General features: G+C 43.1%; 1 protein-coding gene across 1 annotated transcript in view; it reads left to right on the forward strand.

Moving 5' to 3' along the window:
* LOC134395082 (macrophage mannose receptor 1-like) overlaps positions 1–22,638 on the forward strand; it is an 82,504-nt gene that overhangs the window by 21,313 nt on the left and 38,553 nt on the right. The window contains exons 8-13 of the mRNA XM_063121119.1: positions 3,499–3,659; positions 8,055–8,168; positions 8,687–8,802; positions 10,963–11,111; positions 13,726–13,925; positions 17,190–17,311. Of these exons, the coding sequence (XP_062977189.1) occupies positions 3,499–3,659; positions 8,055–8,168; positions 8,687–8,802; positions 10,963–11,111; positions 13,726–13,925; positions 17,190–17,311 (862 nt within the window). The remainder of the gene's footprint in view (positions 1–3,498; positions 3,660–8,054; positions 8,169–8,686; positions 8,803–10,962; positions 11,112–13,725; positions 13,926–17,189; positions 17,312–22,638) is intronic.

Raw genomic sequence — 22,638 nt, forward strand, 5'->3', positions numbered from 1 at the left:
TCATCTGTCCTAATCCCTCACTATTCAGGCTTCACTGGATGACCCCCAGGTTCTGTTATTATGAGAGAGGGAGAAAAATGTCTCCTTATCCACTTTCTCCACACTGTGCATAATTTTATACACTTCTATAGCTCTATTACTTGCATTTTTTAAGTTAAAAAGCCAAAACTGTTCTCATTCGGGAGTTGCTCCAATTGCAGTTTTATGCCCCATTTCCAGGTCTACAATATCCTTTTTAAAGTGGAGTGACCAGAACTGTACACAGAACTGTGGTGTGATCAGAACATATACACAATAGGTGTGTATAATGGGGATTTATATTTTCAAGGCCTTTCCTAATGATCCCAGACATTGACTTTGCCTTTTTCACTGGGTCTGTGTTTCATTGAGTTATCACCCACAAGATCCCTTTCCTTCATCCCTTTCCTTCAGTTTCCTTCAGTCACTGCCAACTCAGATCACATCAGTGTATATGTGAGTTTAGGATTTTTTGTCCTAATGTATACACTTGCTTACATGGACCCACATTTGCCACTTTAATACCCATTGCCCCGGATTGGGATAATACTTCTAGAACTCTGCGACTCCATTTTTTGTATTAATCACCCTAAATAATTTGGTATTGTCAGCAAACTTTGTCACCTCACTGCTTATCTCTGATTCAAACCATGTTTGAACAAGTTAAAAAGCAGGGATAACAGGGGGATCCCAGTATTTCTATCCTCTTATTGCAAGAACTATCAATTTATTCCTCTTCTTGTTCTTTAGACATCTATAAGAAGACCTCTCCTCTTATCCCATGAATGCTAAATTTGCTTAGAAGTCTTTGATGAGGTACTTTGTCAAAGGTCTACCAGATCACCCCTATCCACATGCTTGTTGACATTCTCAAAGAACTGTAAAAGGTTAATGTGAGAAGGTTTATACTTGCAGAGGCCATGCTGATTCATTTTCATCAAGACCTGTCCTTCTATATCAGGGATAGGCAACTTCCAGGGGGTTGGCAGGGTGGGTGGGTGGCAGAAAAATCCACTGCGGGCTACACACTTCTGCCAAATTTGCCATCAAAATGTAGCAACATAGCAGCACAGCAGCAAAAACCGGCTTGATGCTGTGCTTCTGTGCCACAAAATTTCGGTGGCAAACCACGGCTTGCTTTCCCTTAATTCAACAGAAAAGCAGCCCCTTTTAGCTGCTGCACCACCGAATCTCTGTGACAAATTTGATGGTGCCACCAGCCGTCCCTAAAAGGCTAGGAGCCTGTGGGCAACAGGTTGCCCATCCCTGTTCTGTGTGATTAATAATTTTATCTGGAACAATGTCATCAGTTCTTATTAGATTGTAAGCCTATGCGGCAGAGTCTTGCTATTTACTGTTTTACTCTGTACAGCACCATGTACATTGATGGTGCTATATAAATAAATAATAATAATAATAATAATAATAATAATAATAATAATAATAATAAAAACTGGCATTATATATATATTTTGTTACAGAGGCCAAACTTAGAGACATACTACACATTTTTGTTTGAAGATCAGTAATTTCAAATTTGAGTTCTTTAATAACTCCCAGATCGATACCATTTGGAACTGGTGATTGGTTTGCTTTCTAATTTTCAGTAAGGGCTAGGACTTCAGTGATTTTACAGACGAGTTTGTCTCCTTTGAGGTTTCTAGTTTGTTTGACACTATGCTGCTTTTGATGGGATAAGTAATACCACCACCAGTACCCCCTTCCCAGTCCTTCTTAAAGAGTTTGTAGCCAAAGATGACCATATCCCACTGGGTATCTCCATCATTCCACCACATTTCCACTGTATCTGTACACTCCTCTAAAACCATAGAGTTGGATCCAGATTTACGCTGGATCAACTGTACTGACAGAAATGGACTTCCCCTCCATGCCTAAAAATGCTATAAAGGAAGTCAGGAGACCCTGCTGAATGGGGTGACATGCCGGGGGGGGGGGGGAGATTCCCCCCAAAATAGGCAGGGGGATCTTCTACAAGCAAAGTCCTTTCTCTTGCAGAAGTTCCTAGGAAGCATCTAGAGAGAGAGAAAAGAGAAAGAATGGGCTTTGTTTGCTGTCACAAGCAGGAAGTGAATGTTATTGCAGTCCTGGAATATCCGGAACAAAGAAACTAAAACTATGTCTGGAAACTTCTGCTTTCATATATTCATATTTATTACAACACAAATGAATTTCATAATCACAGCAAGAATACAGTTCGGAATCTGCCAGAACTGTTCAATTTGGAGTTGGGTTAAGAGGTTAAAACTCCAAGGGTCTGCATTTCAAATCCTAATTATAATTGACACACTTTAGAGTTTCTGGTGCATGCTTTGTCCTCAGTGGCTGATGAAATGTATCATAGAGGGAAGATACATCCTGCTGCAGTGCCTATGAGGCACTGCCAAGTCAAATGTGTGAGATGAAACTGGCTATCAGATGCTGCTCACTTGTAACAATGATGTGAAAGCCCTGTGTGAATATTTTTGGGGATCGTTCCAGCATGAACACTCCCTAAAAAGCTGTGTAGTTGTCCATGAACATGTCCGATTGGATTGCAGTTTTGCCTACTCCCCTACTTTCACATCTACATGTCATAGAGCTGTGTTCAACACTTGGGCTCCTTACAACTTTGGGCCTTGCTAGATGAGGCTTTAGCCCGGTGCGAAGCCCAGGCTCATCCCTGTGCATCCAGATGACACACAGGGTATCCCGGGCTTAGGCAGGGGTCAACCCTCCCTGGGCCTGGGGTAACTGGCACCTCTTTTAGCCTGTTTTTTCCTGCAGTCCTGGGCTGAGACCGAGACCACAGGTGTGTAGCCACGTCTGCCGCTTTTCCCGGCTACCGCATTTACTCCTGAGTAGCCAGGGAAAGTGGCAGACCAGGCTGCAGCCATCAGGGCTAGGGGGGACATGGGGGGCAGGATTTGCGGCCTAAAGGATATGGGGGGCGGGAATCGCAACCTACGGGAGATCGGGGGCAGGAAACGGAGGCCTTTGGGGGGGGCAGGAAATGAAAGGCTATGGGTGATCAGAGTGGGAAATGGAGGACTTCAGGGGTGGGAAATGGAGGGCTATGGGAGATCAGGGGCGGGAAACAGAGGGCTTTGGGGGTGGGAAATGGAGGGCTATGGGAGATCGGGGCAGGAAATGGAGGGCTACAGAAGATCAGGGGCGGGAAACAGGGGCCAGGGGAGATCAGGGGTATCGGAGGCCAGAGGAGATCACGGTGGGGGGGGGGGAACCGAGGGAAGGGTGGAGCAGGGAAACCATTTTTTTTTAAAAAAAAAATCCCTACCTTTAGCTCTGGTGCGCTCCTGCACATGTGACCCCTTTAACTGCAAAAGAAAATGGCAGACGCGACAGGGCTTTCCTAGATCCCATCGTGTCTGGCCTGACCCCTCTACAGGCCCGGATTCCAAGGTAGGTCTAGCAAAGCCCTAAGTCTAAGAGCAAGTAAACAACATACATTTCTGTTCTTAGAACCAACAGAAGATGTACTGTGGACAGGACTGAATGACCAGAAGACCCAGATGTATTTTGAATGGAGTGATGGGAGTCCAGTGAGATTTACTAAGTGGCAGCGAGGAGAACCTACGCACATAAATAATATTCAACAAGACTGTGTCATCATGAGAGGGGAGGTAAAAATAAGGAACTGCTATCTTTCTATAGAATATGTATTTCCCTTGAATTCTATTTGGTGTGAAAATCTGTCTAAAAATAACTTCAGTTAAGAAAAAGCTAGCTAAAATATATTTTCCCCACGTACTAATTTCCTCTTTAGATAATCATTCCAATGTATGTGGAGTTATGCTTGCCTACAACGATAGAAATCAATGGACCTAAGTGTACCAGACTCTGCCTAGGATTGCAGCCATTTAATCAGTGTTTTTGCCTAAGAAAGCGTACTTTTGAATTTCAAAACATTTAGCCCAATCCAGTGCATGTATATTCAGAAATAAGCACTACCATGTCCAATTGGGCTGATGCATAAGATTTCAGCCTTTATTTATCAGTCAAGGAACAAAAGTTAACAGGGAGTTTCTGATGGTTATTAATGCACCAGTGCTTGAGTGAGACATGCCTGTTAAAATCTCAGCCAGATGGGTTTCTGAACAAGATTCCCAGCTTCTGGCTGTGCAGATTCAATCCCTTCAATTTGTATCTTTTGCTCCTTTCCAAGGTTGGTAAAAGCAAAATAACAAACAAATGGCAAAATAAAAGAACATGCAGAATTCAGCTCTTCTTATCACAGACTTTGAACTGACTAGGAAAAATAGGTTTGATTCATTTTTCGAACAGAATCATATAAGCTTGAAATATTTCTAGATGTAACGCGAGTGTGAATTAGGTTATGTCAGCCTCAAGTTCTCAAACTGGGATAGAAATGTATTTTCAAAAACTCCTGTTTCCTGTTGTTGTTTATTCGTTCAGTCATTTCCGACTCTTCGTGACTTCATGGACCAGCCCACGCCAGAGCTTTCTGTCGGCTGTCGCCACCCCCAGCTTCCCCAAGGTCAAGTCTGTCACCTCCAGAATATCATCCATCCATCTTGCCCTTGGTCGGCCCCTCTTCCTTTTGCCTTCCACTTTCCCTAGCATCAGCCTCTTCTCCAAGGTATCCTGTCTTCTCATTATGTGGCCAAAGTACTTCAGTTTGGCCTTTTTAATACCATTCCCTCAAGTGAGCAGTCTGGCTTTATTTCCTGGAGTATGGACTGGTTTGATCTTCTTGCAGTCCAAGGCACTCTCAGGATTTCCCTCCAACACCACAGTTCAAAAGCATCTATCTTCCTTCACTCAGCTTTCCTTATGATCCAGCTCTCGCAGCCATAGGTTACTACGGGGTATACCTTTGCTTTAACTATGCGGACCTTTGTTGTCAGTGTGGTGTCTCTGCTCTTAACTATTTTATCAAGATTTGTCATTGCTCTCCTCCCAAGAAGTAAACGTCTTCTGATTTCCTGGCTGCAGTCAGCGTCTGCAGTAATCTTTGCGTCCAGAAATACAAAGTCTGTCACTGCCTCCATGTTTTCTCCCTCTATTTGCCAGTTATCAATCAAGCTAGTTGCCATAATCTTGGTTTTTTTGAGGTTTAACTGCAACCCGGCTTTTGCACTTTCTTCTTTCACCTTTGTCATAAGTCTCCTCAGCTCCTCCTCGCTTTCAGCCATCAAAGTGGTGTCATCTGCATATCTGAGGTTGTTAATGTTTCTTCCTGCAATTTTAACTCCAGCCTTGGATTCGTCAAGCCCAGCACGTCGCATGATGTGTTCTGCATACAAGTTGAATAGATAAGGTGAGAGTATACAACCGTGCCGTACTCCTTTCCCAATCTTAAACCAGTCCGTTGTTCCGTGGTCTGTTCTTACTGTTGCTACTTGTTCGTTATACAGATTCCTCAGGAGGCAGACAAGATGACTTGGTATCCCCATACCACCAAGAACTTGCCACAGTTTGTTATGATCCACACAGTCAAATGCTTTAGAATAGTCGATAAAACAGAAATAGATGTTTTTCTGGAACTCCCTGGCTTTCTCCATTATCCAGCGGATATTGGCAATTTGGTCTCTAGTTCCTCTGCCTTTTCTAAACCCAGCTTGTACATCTGGCAATTCTCGCTCCATGAATTGCTGGAGTCTACTTTGCAGGATCTTGAGCATTACCTTGCTGGCATGTGAAATAAGTGCCACTGTACGATAGTTGGAACATTCTTTAGTGTTTCCCTTTTTTGGTATGGGGATATAAGTTAATTTTTTCCAGTCTGATGGCCATTCTTGTGTTTTCCAGATTTGCTGGCGTATGGCATGCATCACCTTGACAGCATCATCTTGCAATATTTTAAACAGTTCAGCTGGGATACCGTCGTCTCCTGCTGCCTTGTTATTAGCAATGCTTCTTAAGGCCCATTCGACCTCACTCTTCAGGATGTCTGGCTCTAACTCACTGACCACACCGTCTGAGCTATCCCCGATATTATTATCCTTCCTATACAGATCTTCCGTATATTCTTGCCACCTTTTCTTGATCTCTTCTGTTTCTGTTAGGTCCTTGCCATCTTTGTTTTTGATCATACCCATTTTTGCCTGGAATTTACCTCCGATGTTTCTAATTTTCTGGAAGAGGTCTCTTGTCCTTCCTATTCTATTGTCTTCTTCCACTTCCGCACATTGCTTGTTTAAAAATAATTCCTTATCTCTTCTGGCTAACCTCTGGAATTTTGCATTTAATTGGGCATATCTCCCCCTATCACTGTTGCCTTTTGCTTTCCTTCTTTCTTGGGCTACTTCCAGTGTCTCAGCAGACAGCCATCTTGCCTTCTTGGTTTTCTTTTTCTTTGGGATGGTTTTTGTTGCCACTTCTTGGACAATGTTGCGAACTTCTTTCCATAGTTCTTCCGGGACCCTATCTACTAAATCTAGTCCCTTAGATCTGTTCTTCACTTCCACTGCATATTTATTAGGAATATTAGTGAGCTCATATCTAACTGATCTGTGGGTCTTCCTTATTCTCTTTAGTTTGATTCTAAATTGTGCAATAAGAAGTTCTTGATCTGAACTACAGTCAGCTCCAGTTCTTGTTTTTACTGTCTGTTTAGATGTCTGCCACCTTTGGCTGCAAAGGATGTAGTCAATCTGATTTCGGTGTCGGCCATCTGGTGAAGTCCATGTATAAAGCCATCTTTTCAGTTGTTGGAAGAGAGTGTTTGTTATGCACAGTGAGTTGTCCTGGCAGAATTCTATCAGCCTATGTCCCGCTTCATTTTGTTCTCCTAGACCATGCTTACCTGTAATTCCAGATGTCATTTGACTGCCCACCTTAGCGTTCCAGTCTCCTGTAACGGAATAACATCTCTTTTTGGTGTATTATCCCGTAGGTGCTGCAGATCCTCATAGAACTGATCTACTTCTGCTTCTTCAGCATCTGTGGTTGGGGCATATATTTGGATCACTGTGATGTTAAATGGCTTACCCTGAATTCGAATTGAGATCATTCTATCGTTTTTTGGATTGTATCCAAGCACTGCTTTAGCCACTTTATTATTAATTATGAAGGCTACTCCGTTTCTTCTGTGATCCTTTTGTCCACAGTAGTAGATCTGGTGCTGATCTGATGTGAAGTGGCCCATTCCGGTCCATTTCAGTTCGCTGACACCCAATATATCTATATTTAATCTTGACATCTCGCCAATAACCACGTCCAATTTGCCCTGGCTCATAGATCTTACATTCCAGGTTCCTATGGTGTGTTGACCTTTAGAACATCGGATTCGTCGTTCACCACCAGCACCGTTGGCCGCTAGCCGTCCTTTCAGCTTTGAGCTAGCTGCGTCATCACGTCTGGGGCTAGTTGAACTTATCCTCTGTTCCTCCCCAGTAGCATTTTGACCATCTTCCGACCTGGGGGTCCTATCTTCCGATGGTATACCGACATATCTCTGGTTGTACTGATCCATTTAGTTTTCATGGCAAGAATACTGGGGTGGGTTGCCATTACCTTCCCCAGGGATCGTATTTAGTCTGGCCTCTCTGCCATGACCTTCCCGTCTTGGGTGTCCCTTCACGGTTTAGCTCATGGCATCCTTGAGGTGCTCAAGCTCCAGCACCACGACAAGGTAACGATCTCCTGAATAATCTGTTTATTAGTCACAGCCATGAGATAAATCTCTCTCTCTCTTTTCTCAGTATAGTAGGCCGTATGGTGCTTTGTAGACAGTATAGCGCTTAGGCTGTAGATTTCGGAGAAGACAACTGGACAACCATCTGTCAAGTATGCTGTAGGGTGGATTCCTGCATTGAGCAGGGGGTTGGATTCAATGGCCTTTTAGGTCCCTTCCAACTTTACTATTCTATGATTCTGTGAACAGGCTTTTTTTTTTCTTTTTTTTTTTGCAATTGTCCAGCTCACCAAGGTTGGCATCTTCACAGAAGACATCAAGCAATGTGAAAATGTTGGTAAACAATGTGAAAATGAAGTGTAAACATAGTGGGTCGTTTTTCATGAAGACTCATATTTCCTCACCTTTCCATCCCCAGAATGGAGATTGGGCAGATCATTTTTGTGAAGAAGAACATGGTTACATCTGCAAAAAAGAACGTTTGGCATTTCTTCCCGACGAAGCTGAAGTTACTGATCCAAAATGTCGGAAAGTAAGTCCAAAGCAAACTATGAAGAATTTTAATAAAGCTATTGGCCTGATGCAATTAATTCTTATTTTAAAGAAGAATATGAAGATGTCTACCTGGAGAGCTACTGCCAGTCAGAGTAGACAATACTAAACAAGATGAACCAACAGCTGATAAGGCAACTTTGTATGTTGTAGTCCAGAAATTCTTTGGAGAAATCAATCTTCTCATCTAGATTTCTACCAAATCTTCTGGAACTATTTCCACAATTGCTTTTAGATTCTGGTAGTGATATTCTGGACTCGGAAGGGAATTGCAGGATGGCCAGCGTATTACGATGCACGGATGCAGGCGCATGGCCTCCTTCACTGTTTGGGATGGTGACATCATTGACGCATGCAACTCATGTAGGAGAGCTGTTTCATAGTGCATTGTGGGATTCCCATTTTTTACAGAACGTTGAACAGCCTCACTCAAATAAACCCAGTGTATCCAAAATCTATTCAGTAAATTGTGATTGGTAGTTTTTTGTATATCAACAGGGCTGGAAAAGGCACGGTTTATATTGTTACTTCATTGAACAGACACCTGTAACGTTTTCAGAAGCAATTAGCGTGTGTGGAGCAAACAAGGGATTTCTGGCTTCCGTGGAGGACAGGTATTAAAAGAGCTTGTGCTTAGATCAAAAGAAAAGAAGCAGATATAAGCATTTTTAATATTGATGAGTACTGTGTGTGTGTGTGTGTGTGTATTGCATAAAATTGCCAACCAATCAGAAAATGACTGGCTTAGCTGCTTGGCAGCATTCCTATCCTTCTCTAGACACATTGCGGGTCAATTCAGAGGAAATATTGTCTATTTGTGCCCATCTGCCTCTTCAATTACTTCTAAGTTGTTGTTTTAGACCCATGTACAGTAAGGTAGAAGAAGAAAAAGTTGTGAAGAAAAAGTTGTGATTTAATTTTGAAATGCCATTGCTTTCCCTTTTTGCTAGTTAGTCTTAGACAATCGAAAGCCAGATGCTATCAGTGAAAGAGAGAGTGCATTTAAAAAAGAGGCAGTGTGGTGTAGTGGCTAAGGTGTTGGACAGGGAGTCAGGAGATCCAAGTGGGTTCTAGTCCCCACTTGGCCATGGAAACCAACTGAGTGACTTTGGGCCAGTCACATACTCTCAGCCCAACCTTCCTCTCAGGATTGTTGTTGTGAGGATAACATAAGAGGAGGATTATGTACGCCGCCTTGGGTTTATTTATTTATTTATTTATTACATTTCTATACCGCCCAATAGCCGGAGCTCTCTGGTCGGTTCACAAAAATTAAAACCATTCAAAGTATAAAACAACAGTATAAAACCATAATATAAAATACAATATAAAAGCTCAACCAGATAAAAACAGCAGCAATGCAAAATTACAAATTTAAAACACCATGTTAAAATTTATTTATAGATTGTTAAAATGTTGGGAGAATAAAAAGGTCTTCACCTGGCGTCTAAAAGCATATAATGTAGGTGCCAAGCGAACCTCCTTAGGGAACTCATTCCACAGCCGGGGTGCCACAGCAGAGAAGGCCCTCCTCCTGGTAGCCACCTGCCTCACTTCCTTTCTTGGAGGAAAAAAGGTGGGATATAAATGTAGTAAGTAAATAAATAAATAAGATAACATGGGTTCTGAGTACTCTGTCATGCAGAGCTGGCTTCAAGGGCTGGCATGGGCAGGCTCCTGAGGGCCTGTTGAATTGCTAGAATCTTAAGACACCAGAGACAGCTACTTAAATGCTACTTTATTCTCAGCCTACACTAAAACTGAAACTCCAACAAACACTAACGCTCTCTAATCTCCCTGAGTCCACCCTTCACTTCCTCTTCCTCCCAGCTCCCATCCATGCGTCTCCTACAACTCCCAACATGCAGTTCACCTACCACAATACCATAGGGCCCCTGCCCCAACCTGCTTGTTCACCTGCTTCTCTCTGTGGCTCAGACAACGGTGGTAGTGTAGGGTGACCATATGAAAAGGAGGACAGGGCTCCTGTTTCTTTAACAGTTGTATTGAAAAGGGAATTTCAGCAGGTGTCATTTGTATATATGGAGAACCTGGTGGAATTTCCTCTTCATCACAACAGTTAAAGCTGCAGGTGCCCTGCCCTCTTTTAACTCTGGTCACTCTAGTATAGCTCCTGCGGAACTGTTGTGATGAAGAGGGAATTTCACCAGGTGCTGCATGCATACAAATGACACCTGCTGAAATTCCCTTTTCAATGCAACTGTTAAAGATATAGGAGCCCTGTCCTCCTTTTCATATGGTCACCCTACGGTAGTGAGAAGGAGTAGTAGTAGTTGCCATTATCTATTTGCTCGCTGTCTCATTGCCTGTCAAGCTAGCAAATGGTAGCAGTGAGGAGGAGCAATAGCAGCTGCTGACAATTATATGTGTGGGACGCACATGTGATGCGATGTGCAGCCTATGCCTGAGCTCTTTTGCTTCAGTTATTTGCTCAGGATGTTCTTGCCTTCTACCTGTAATGTATTTCCAGTGTGCCTTGTGTTAGGTTAATCTGTGTTACTTTTTGAGTATGTATTGCTTAGTGACAGAGGAGCTGTAAGCGTGGGCAGTGTCCTTTTACCAATGTGCTTCACCCCCTGATCTGCCAGGCACTGAATTGGCCCATAGTAAGACATTTAGGCTGCTTGACTGGGGCATACTTGGAGTTGTAGGCCTTTTTTCTGTCTAAACATGGATAGGATTGAGACTTCAGTCCAAAAATTTAGTACAACCTCTGCGCTTTTAATAGATTTACTACTTATTTTTCTCCACAGATATGAACAGGCCTACCTAACTAGTCTAATTGGGCTGCGTTCTGAAAAATATTTCTGGATTGGACTTTCAGATGTAGGGAAACCAGGGGCATTTAACTGGACCAGTGGAGACAGTGTTGTATTCACCCACTGGAATTCAGAAATGCCTGGTAGGTACTCCAGCTGTCCATCAGGTATCATATTCATTTTAGGGTGACCGTATTTTGTTCTAAATAACATCTTAATGTTAAAATCACTGAAATAAAGAACAAGTGAGTAATTCAATGTATCTGAAATTAACTTTACTCATTCTTACTTTTGTAGATTTTGCGGTACTTTGAAGCTTTTGCTATACTCTGAGTGCTACATTCTCCCCTTCCCTCAAATATATTTTCTGATAGTATCTTCACTCATTGCAAGCTGCTGTTGTTGTTAACAGGGTTCGTTACAGGCTGGCCGGATGGCTGGCTTTTTTAAATTTCAATGTTTTAAAAAAGCTTGTGTATAATTGTCACAAGTTTCTCTACTCTAACATTAGGGTGAGTGTTGCGGCAGTGAACACTACTTTTCCCATTCACACTTCTCGCTTATATACATTAGCTTCTCAAGGCTTGTGTGTTTGCACCACTTTGCACATCCAAACTTTGAACTCCTGTCTACTTCCTGCACAAACATGTGACTCTGAGACCCTCTTCCTAATGCCCTGTGTTTCATGCCAGCACCATGGGGCTAAGTTACAATAAATGTCTCTGGGCTGTCTGGGCAGCCTCTGTTGTCTCTCACTCTAAGTCATTGCAGATAAACCAAAGCCTTCAGCCTCAAACAATCTCTCTCTCTCTCCCCCAAAGTCTCCCAATGGTCCAGCTAGGCTGCACACTTATGGCTTTGGATATTGCTTATTGCAGGTTATTGCTTGGTCATGTCCGGTGACTCTTACATTATTATTATTATTATTATTATTATTATTATTATTATTATTATTATTTCCCGCCTTTTGCCCAATACTTTAAAAACCTCTGCCACCAGCCGCCTCCACCTCCTCTCCTCCTGCACAACTTTGATGCACTCTTAAAACACTCTGTGTGGCAAGCCAGCCTCAGGGCCAAGCTACAGGTACATCTGGGTTGCCTTCAGCCTTTCTCTGCCTTATGCCAGCCTGCCAATAATGCCAGCCTCAAATAATCCCCCACCCCCTCTCTCTCTGCCAAAGTCTCCCAACGGTCCAGCCAGGCTGTGCACTTGTACCCTGTGGCTGGGGGTAGGGCAACAGCTTATAGCTTGGTTGCATCTGGTGACTTGTTTTTTTAAAAAAAAAACTCCACAGCCAGCCGCCTCTGCCTGCACCAAAACTGGACTCTGAGACACTCTTAAAAAGGCTCTGTGTGGTACAGCAGCCTTTCAGGGCTCAGCTACAGCCATCTCTGAGTTGTGTCTTCAGTCTAACTCTGTCTCTAAGGCTGTAGCTAGACCTAAGGTTTATCCCAAGATCATCCCAGGTTCGTCCCTGCCTGAGCGCTGGATGCCCTGTGTGGCACATGGATGAATAGGTTTGACCCAAGGACAATCCTGGGATAAACCTTAGGTCTAGCTACAGCCTAAGAGATATGCCAGCCAGCCAAAGCCACAAATCTATCTATTTTTCTCTGGTATGCACTTCAAATGTTCTGCATTGCATCCCAGCAGTGCAGTCAGAGCCTAGCTCACAAGTGTACAAAGTGAAGTGGAAGGGAAGTGGTAGCAAAGCAAAGCAATGATATGCCAGGTTCCAACATTTGCAGCAACAGGGCATCCACAAAGAAGAGATTCTCTCTCTCGACTGGCACCTTACTGTTGGTCGTGAGAGTTTTTCTCTAAAGATGACCTTTCATCGCCCATGATGTGGAAATTAGAGGAAAAGGCATGTTTTGCCCTGTGGGCTGCTTTGACTGACTTCTCCTTTCCCACATTTTGATTTGTGGATGCCTTGCCTCTGCTGAGCTCCAGGTACCCGACTGCACACCAAATCTGCAACAGGAAAGGTGCCCTGCTTGCCCAGGATTCCTTATCTAAAGACTGGAGATCCCCTTAATGCCAAGGGCTGAAACTACTCAATGTGCAACACCCCAAAGAGGATTATTGTGTTTAAAATTATTTAAACACAATAATTTTAAAACTTTGAACTTTTAAAAAAACCCTAAAAAAAAACAATGGATGAACAGATCTGATTCAAATTTGGCATGGCTTAATCTCTCCTTAAGAGCTATCATGGTGCAAACTTTCAGCCCTTTATCTTTAAAAATGTCATTTTTAAAAATAATAATTTTAAAACCTCAAATATTTTTTAAAATTCTAAAAAATCAATGAATGAATGGGTATGTTTCAAATTTGGTATGGCTAAAGCTCTACCTAAAACCTATCATGGTGCCAAGATTCATCTCTTTATCTTTAAAAATGACGATTTTAAAAATAATAATTTTAAAACCTCAATTTAAAAAAAAATCCTAAAAGAACAATGGATTAACAGATCTGTTTCAAATTTGGTATAACTAAAGCCCTACCTTAGCACTATCATCATACCAAGTTTTATGTCTTTAACTTTTAAAATGACAGAGTTATACGCATTTTTGTTAATTCCCATTAGAACTGCTCTTTGGCTGGGGAAGATTGAAAAAAATCTGGATTTCCCCTTCCCCTCCTGGATTTGTCCTCAAAAATCCAGGCAAATCCGGTCATATGGTCACCCATGTTTTAAGTATTTGAAAAGAAATGTAATTCAACTAGCTCTTTATCTTGTATTTTAAAAAGGGCAACAGCCTGGCTGTGTTGCTATGAGAACTGGAACTGCAGCTGGATTGTGGGATGTTGTGAGCTGTGAGGAGAAGGCAGCTTTCCTCTGCAAACAGTGGGCAGAAGGTGTGACGCCTCCTCCTGCCCCTGTAACAACTCGCCCACCCCCATGCCCAGGAGGATGGCATCCAAGCCCAACGAGGAATGTATGCTTCAAAGTAAGTATCCAGCTTGTTGAATCACAGCAAAGGCAGAAATGGCTTTTGCATTTCACTGAGCCTTTGAAGACATTTGAGGCTAAAGCATACTGTAGAAGGCAGAATACTAATGTATAACAAGATATATTAAAAGGAAGTCTCAGTTGAAACTTAGCCAACATCTCTATGTATGAATCATGATATCATGCACAAAAAAGGTAACACTAGAAGAAAGCTCAGAAATTGCATGCAAAATTTCATTCACACAAAATCCTGAAAGCTCAACCATATCTGCCAGGTGCCTAACTAATTTTGTCTTTAAGGCAGTAAGAGGAATTCTGCAAGTTCCCTATGACTCCACCTAGGCTTTTCCCACTTGGCTTAAGGTGGCTATTGTTTCCTAGACTACAATAATGTGCAATAAAGTTGCAGGCACACTTCACTCTTGCATTAAAAAAGGTGCATGTATATTATCCTAATTGTAAGAATGGGAAGTTATTTTCCTTGAATTCTAGGAAATTCCAGTTAATATTGTCTCCCTGTTCCCTAACTGCTCAGGGACCAGGTCTGTATTTCTTCATACCTGTTGCATGAGTTACATCATACTTATCCCCCATTTGAGGTAACAGTGAATACACATGACACCCCTCATGCACTCCCTCAACGGACGCCTGTCCAGCAGCAATGCCCCTTGGCAGCTGTGTGTCAAGAATAGGCCCTACGCTTGTTTCGATGAATATGGGTAAAGCTCCTATTGTGAGGGGGGATCCTTGGCCAGGAAGGATTACCCTTTGCCTGTAAGAACCCTATGCACAGAGATTCCCAAGCATACGGAGTCCAATTCTCACTGAGGCCAAACATGTGGCTGCCAAAATGCTGTACTGCACACATTGGCGTGGAGGAGACACGGTTGGTGAACCCAATCCTTATTTGGCAAGGACTGGTGGATGCATCTAACATGGTGGCTTAATTTTCAAGGCAAAGTTCAGACTCTCTCATGGCACATAGTTTGGGAATGAATGGCCTAATATTTGGGGTGGGGGGAAATCTTGATATCTAAGCTCAATCTCACTTGTACCTCTTGCCTCTTATCCTACAGCTTGTCACAGCGGCGTAATTTTTTCTAGCCATCTTTTTATATGTAAAGGTATTGATTTCCTTTGTTCCACCTCTATGTAGTACTTTAAATGTAATAACAGGGTACAGATCATGTGGGCTTCCAGGGGGAGAGCTCCTAGTGCTACCAGTTAGAAGGGATTGTGCAGTAATTCTGCCTTTGTCCTTAATGGACAAAAGATGGAAGAAGTGGTATGGAAACATGGGAGGATTACAAATTGAAGTATCATTGTTTGGATTCCCTATAAAATTCTGTGAATGAGGCAAGCCTCATCTGGAAGCATCCTCAGTTGAGTGTTAAACAACTCTAAAACGGGTTCTACTATTATTTCTATGAGGCATACCATACTTGCATTGTACTCAAACTTTTTACTGATCTCATCATTCATTTCTTCACTGGCGTTGTTAGCAAGTGTGGGTTGCTTGCCATATTGTTCTGGTATTTCTATTTCATTCTGCTAACTCCTTTGACATTTGGTTATATTTAATTTTACCATTCATAACTCTCTTCTTCAATTTGTCATGAATCCCAAACAATAGCCTACAAATCCTGAGACACCCCCACATTGATGGTGGAGTTATAGAGCTAGTGCTTTGCATGAAGAAGGTCCCATGTTCAATCCTGGCAGGAAGTCTTGGGGAAGACTCCTGTTTATAACCCTGGAGAGCCATTGTCAATCATTGGGGTCAAAGAACCAAAGAGGCATAGAATAGTAGAGTTGGAAGGGGCTTTTAAGGCCATCGAGTCTAACCCCTGTTCAGTGCAGGAATCCACCTTAAAGCATACCTGACAGATGGTTGTCCAGCTGCCTCTTGAATGCCTCTAGTGTGGGAAAGCCCATGACCTCCCTAGGCAATTGGTTCCATTGTAGTATTGCTCTAAGAGTCAGGAAGTTTTACCTGATGTCCAGCCGGAATCTGGCTTCCTGTAACTTGAGCCCATCATTCCATGTACTGCACTCTGGGACGATCGAGAAGAGATCCTGGCCCTCCTCTGTGTGACAGCCTTTCAAGTACTTGAAGAGTGCTGTCATGTCTCCTCTCATTCTTCTCCAGACTAAACATGCCCAGTTCTTTCAATTTCTTCTCATAGGGCTTTGTTTCCAGAGCCGAGATTGTTGCCCTCCTCTGAACCCCCTTCAGTTTATTTGGTATAAGGCTTTTTTATGATATTCCCTTTAATATATTCATCCAATAATGATTATACTTACAATACAGCTTTACAACCAAATGTATGCTTGCTGAGATAGTTCTATTTCACATTGTTTTTCTGCCACAGGTATGTAGATCTGACATTGAATTGTTTCAAATCTCTTAAAAATGAACTAACATTGACTTTATTTCCCTGATTTTATAGCTTAATTGTACAATTAAAGGAAGAAGATAGATTGTTTTGACATAAAGCACACAAACAGTAACAGTTTCAAAAACTGTTAGCATTTACATTGAAAAAAGTATGCATTGTCCTTTAACCATTCATGAATTACAATTGATATTACAGACAAAGAGAGAAAGCAGGGATGTTGGTTTTGTGGGACAAAACTAGACATGATGTAAATTGCATGTAAGTGATGAATATGCACAGTTCTTTAAAAACTGAAAAGCTGCTGTGGGAGAACCCAGGCAGGATCAGGACAACAAGAAGGGCTTTTTAACTTGTGCCCTCTCTGCTGCAGTTCCTAAAATCACTATCCTGAAGCTGCTATTTGCATTGGGAGGAGTCCTCCAGTTGCCACCAATGCAAGTTTCCATTTAGGAAAACGTAAATGGTGAAAACTGCACATTTATTTCTTACATGTAATTATATTGTGTCTAGTTAGGTCTTTAGCTGCAACAGTTACATGCAAAATAGGCACTAAAGCAAACCATACAGATTTCACTATAAATGAGTGTTGTGAGTCCAACTATTTTCTTACAGTTAGCATAGAGAACAAATTTCAGCTGAAGAGATGTTTGCTGTATATATGACATTTGAAGTATGTAGAAGTTGCAGGGGCTGGGGGTTACTGGTTGAAGGTCATGCTGAAAAGTGATAAGGGTAAAAGATATCCAGGTATGAACCAAGGAGGGGAAACAAAGAATGGATTTAGCAAAGTTCAGAGGGAGAGAATTATAGAGTAAAAGTCAATATTTGTGGCAAAATATCTAATTTGTCCTATATACTTTTAGGCCTATATGGAAGTGCAAAAACATAAGAAAACTTGGTTTGAAGCACAAGATTTTTGCAGAGAAATTGGAGGCGACCTGGCTTCTATGCATAGTATTGAAGAGAACTATTTATTATTGAAATGGTGAGTTGAATAAAATGCTTATTCCATCATAAAATAAAGCTCCACAATTTCATTACTGGGATAACTGTATCCAGTTAGGTGATGATGATTTTTAAGAAAAATCAAACTATTTCTTGAATTATAAGTTGGGATAAGTGCTCATAGCAGAAATATTACTACTAATAATAATGACAAAATAGATTTCACAAGTGAAATAAGATTCTCAGCAAAGTTTTGTCTTTGTTTTTAAAAGAACCTTATATTCAAGATTAACAGTGCGTTTTATGGCTCAAGCACCAAGTTGGCTTCAGACAACCACATTGGGAGCTACGTGCCGGCAGTGGGCAAGGCTATATCCGAAGTGGGTGGGTTGTTGTTTATTCGTTCAGTCATTTCCGACTCTTCGTGACTTCATGGACCAGCCCACGCCAGAGCTTTCTGTCGGCTGTCGCCACCCCTACCTCCCCCAAGGTCAAGTCTGTCACCTCCAGAATATCATCCATCCATCTTGCCCTTGGTCGGCCCCTCTTCCTTTTGCCTTCCACTTTCCCTAGCATCAGCCTCTTCTTCAGGGTATCCTGTCTTCTCATTATGTGGCCAAAGTACTTCAGCTTTGCCTTTAATACCATTCCCTCAAGTGAGCAGCCTGGCTTTATTTCCTGGAGTATGGACTGGTTTGATCTTCTTGCAGTCCAAGGCACTCTCAGGATTTCCCTCCAACACCACAGTTCAAAAGCATCTATCTTCCTTCACTCAGCTTTCCTTATGGTCCAGCTCTCGCAGCCATAGGTTACTACGGGGAATACCATTGCTTTAACTATGCAGACTTTTGTTGTCAGTGTGGTGTCTCTGCTCTTAACTATTTTATCAAGATTTGTCATTGCTCTCCTCCCAAGAAGTAAACATCTTCTGATTTCCTGGCTGCAGTCAGCGTCTGCAGTAATCTTTGCGCCCAGAAATACAAAGTCTGTCACTGCCTCCACGTTTTCTCCCTCTATTTGCCAGTTATCAATCAAGCTAGTTGCCATAATCTTGGTTTTTTTGAGGTTTAACTGCAACCCGGCTTTTGCACTTTCTTCTTTCACCTTTGTCATAAGTCTCCTCAGCTCCTCCTCCTGTCGTCTGCATATCTGAGATTGTTAATGTTTCTTCCCACAATTTTAACTCCAGTCTTGGATTCGTCAAGCCCAGCACGTCGCATGATGTGTTCTGCATACAAGTTGAATAGATATCCGAAAATGGACAGGGCCAACTCACTACTAGCATGTGCCCACCCACCCCCACTTGATTGCACAGGCCTCTCTCTCTCTCTCTCTCTCTCTCACACACACACACACACACCATACATCCTTTCTCCTGAAACCATCCCCTCCCAGCTGCAATTGGGCATTTAAAAACCCTTCCTTGCCTGATAGCAGCAATGGAGGGGTGATTTTTCAGAGGGAAGTTGCAGCATTGGGAAGGGGAATATTAGTCTTTCCCTCCCCACCAATACTCTCCCCCCACAAAAAAGAAAAATGCCCCCAATTGTATTTAGGCAAAATCACAGCCTCCCGGAATTGTATTTCTGAAAAACAAAATTAAGAAAGGAGGAACAGTGTTCATAGAATCACAGAATGGTAGAGTTGGAAGCGGTTTATAAGGCCATTGAGTCCAACCCCCTACTCTATGCAGGAATCAACTTTAATGCATCATCCACCTTAAAGTGTTGGTGCTTTATTACCTGCCTTTGTGTGAAATACATAGTTAGCCCCCTTTTACCTAAGTCAGCCATGAGATGAACACCTGGAAATTAGGGATTAATGTAGGAAGGCCCAGATATTATCATGTGTTGGAGTAGGACAAGAATGTCACCAAAGGGTGCTTTTCAATCTATTCAGTATAAAATATAAAAGCTTTGCTGCAACTGGCTGCGACAATGGACTGGATGAGGGCTAAAAAACTGAAACTCAATCCAGACAAGACTGAGATGCTGCTGGTGGGTGGTTCTTCTGACCAGATGGGGGTTGTTTAACTGGTTCTGGATGGGGTTGCACTCCCCCTGAAGGAGCAGGTTCATAGCTTGGGGGTTCTCCTAGAACCATCTCTGTCACTTGAGGCTCAGGTGGCCTTGGTGGCACGGAGTGCTTTCTACCAACTCTGGTTGGTGGCCCAGCTACGCCCCTATCTGGACAGGAATAACCTAGCTTCAGTTGTCTATACTCTGGTAACCAAATTAGATTATTATTATTATTATTTATTTATATAGCACCATCAATGTACATGGTGCTGTACAGAGTAAAACAGTAAATAGCAAGACTCTGCCGCATAGGCTTACAATCTAATAAAATCATAGTAAAACAATAAGGAGGGGAAGAGAATGCCAACAGGTACAGGGAAGGGTAAGCAGGCACAGGGTAGGGAAAAACTAACAGTAGAAAGTAACAGTAGAAGTCTGCACAACATCAAGTTTTAAAAGCTTTAGGAAAAAGAAAAGTTTTTAGTTGAGCTTTAAAAGCTGTGGTTGAACTTGTAGTTCTCAAATGTTCTGGAAGAGCGTTCCAGGCGTAAGGGGCAGCAGACGAAAATGGACGAAGCCGAGCAAGGGAAGTAGAGGCCCTTGGGCAGGCGAGAAACATGGCATCAGAGTAGCGAAGAGCACGAGCGGGGCAATAGTGTGAGATGAGAGAGGAGAGATAGGAAGGAGCTAGACCGTGAAAAGCTTTGAAGGTTAACAGGAGAAGTTTATATTGGATTCTGAAGTGAATTGGAAGCCAATGAAGAGATTTCAGAAGCGGAGTAACATGGTCGGAGCGGCGTGCTAAGAAGATGATCTTTGCGGCAGAGTGGTGAACAGAAACCAACGGGCTGATGTGAGAAGAAGGAAGGCCAGAGAGAAGAAGGTTGCAGTAGTCCAACCGTGAAATAACCAGTGCATGAACAAGCGTCTTGGCAGAAGAGACAGACAAAAATGATCGAATCCTGGCAATATTATACAGGAAAAATCGACAAGATTTAGCTACTGCCTCAATATGAGGAATAAAGGAGAGCGAGGAGTCGAAGATAAAGCCAAGGCTACGAGCTTCCTTGACCGGAGTAAGCGTAACATCATTGACAGTAAGAGAGAATGAGAGAATGAGATTACTGCAATGCCCTCTACATGGGGCAGCCTTTGAAGACTGTTCAGAAACTGCAGCTTGTACAAAATGCAGCAACCAGATTGATAGCTGGTGCAGGGCGGTTTGAGCATATAACACCGATTCTGGCCCGCTTGCATTGGCTGCCTATACGTTTCCGAGCCCAATTGAGGTGCTGGTTTTAACCTATAAAGCCCTACATGGCTTTCGACCGCAATACCTGATGGAACGCCTCTCCCGACATGAACCTACTGGAACACTGCACTCAACATCTAAGGTCCTCCTCCGAGTGCCTACTCCGAGGGAAGCTCGGTTTCCAGCATGCTTAGCGGTCATTAGGAGCGAACTTCCCATGATCCCCTGCAGAGCCGTTGTTTTCCCTGCTGTGTTTTGAAATCTGCAGTAGCAGACATGGCTTCTACTGGCGTACCTGAAGGAACACCATATCACCACCTTCTCCCAATGGCCCTTCATGTCTGACTGCTCCTGCACTCCCAACCGGATGGCAGAAGCTGGATTCATTCACTGTCCAAGAGGGAATCTACACGTCGTACTGAAGGCGCTGTCAAAACAACGGTGTAGACGGCGAAAGAAGAGACGGAGGAAGAGGCAAAGGAGGAGGCGGCTGGGGAACCGGCTGCGTCCTTGCCGCCACCTCCCCGCCGGCCTCCTGCTGCCGGGGTAAGAGCCACCCGGGTCGGAGAGCTCAGCTTCCGCCAAGCTCTCCGACCTGGGTGGCTCTTACCCCAGCAGCAAGAGGCCTGCGGGGAGGCGGCGGCAAGGTTGCGGCCGGTTCCCCAGCCGCCTCCTCCTCCGCCTCTTCCTCCGTCTCTTCTTTCGGCATCTACACCATCGTTTTAACAGCGCACTGGAGGCGCAAGCAAGCGCCTTCAGTACGACATGTAGACAAGGCCCTAGTGAGAATGCACCCAATGTGGCCCAGTGTTTCATATGCTTTAAGGAGTTGGAGGTTTGGGAGCCCGATGATGACCCCATGGAAGAGCACCGGCGACATTCCCCCAGCTGTGCATTTCTTGTTCTCCAGAAAGAAGTTCTCAACTAACAGTGCAAGAGTTTATGAAGCTTAGCAAAGAGAGAACGATCAATAGGATTAAAAAGCAAGTTAACGAGAAAATTAACGAGATGGAAAAATATAGGCATGTGCTCCGCTCCTATTAGAAGCGCAGAAGCAGGAGCGAATTGGCCTGCTCCGCCTTGCCCAGAGGCAGAGTAGAAGCGGACCGTGGACCCCTAGAAGCAAGGCGAAGAGAAGCGACCATTTTCGGAGCGCTTCTCTTTCCGCGGAGCGCTCCGATCGCCATCTTGAAACATTTCGCCCATAGATAACTGGGTTGTTTTTGAAGCTATCGTTCTGAAAATTCTTGTGCTTAGACAGTCGTGGATGGGGGTCATTTTGAGACTACTCTCACCTCTCTGCGTTGTGCGGGTCGCGCGCTAGAATTTTTAAAAAATCGGGTCAACAAACAGGGACAGCGCGGTAAACCGGCGGTTTGGGTTTTTTTTTTGTTTTTTTGTTTTGAAGCGATGACAGGCACATTCAACTCCCAATCCTGATGAGAATTGATCACCTCATGAAGCATCCTCCAATCCCAGCGTTGGAGGGGGGGACTAAGGCAGAGGCACCCTCAGAGCTTTCTGCTTTGTGTCTCTTTGTGGGTTGGCGTTCGTGGAGAGAGGAATTAGTTATAGGTGCTGCTGCTGTGTTTGGACTTTGGAGATAGATTAGGATTTAGCTTGGCGCGTGTGTGTGTGTTTGTTTGCTTCTTTCTGACTTTTAGCTTAGTTTGCTCTGTGTTTTTCCCTTACTTTGATTTAATATAAACTTTATTTTTAAACTTTGGAGTGTGTGTTTGTTTGTTTGGTTGGTTGGTTGTCCCCCCCTCCCCTCTCTTAAAGCCTGACTGTGTTTCATCTTCCTTCCTTCTATATACCAAAAAATACAAAAAAATACCCCCCAAAAAATATTCTCTATTTCTTCTCTCTGTTACTTGGACTCTGTGTGTGACTGTGTGATTGTGTGAGCATGCTGTGTGTGCAGTGCACTGTTTGTGAAGTGCAACAGCAACTGACTGAGCATTTCAAATCCTGTTTGGGCAAAGCGTACACACACTTCTTGTCCCATTTCCCTACATACAGTAATTTTCTTATACATATTCTTATATTCTTATACATATATTCTTATACATACTATTATTAGTATTAATATTTTAT

This window comes from Elgaria multicarinata, chromosome 1 (genome assembly GCF_023053635.1).
Source record: "Elgaria multicarinata webbii isolate HBS135686 ecotype San Diego chromosome 1, rElgMul1.1.pri, whole genome shotgun sequence".
Taxonomy (NCBI): Eukaryota; Metazoa; Chordata; class Lepidosauria; order Squamata; family Anguidae; genus Elgaria; species Elgaria multicarinata.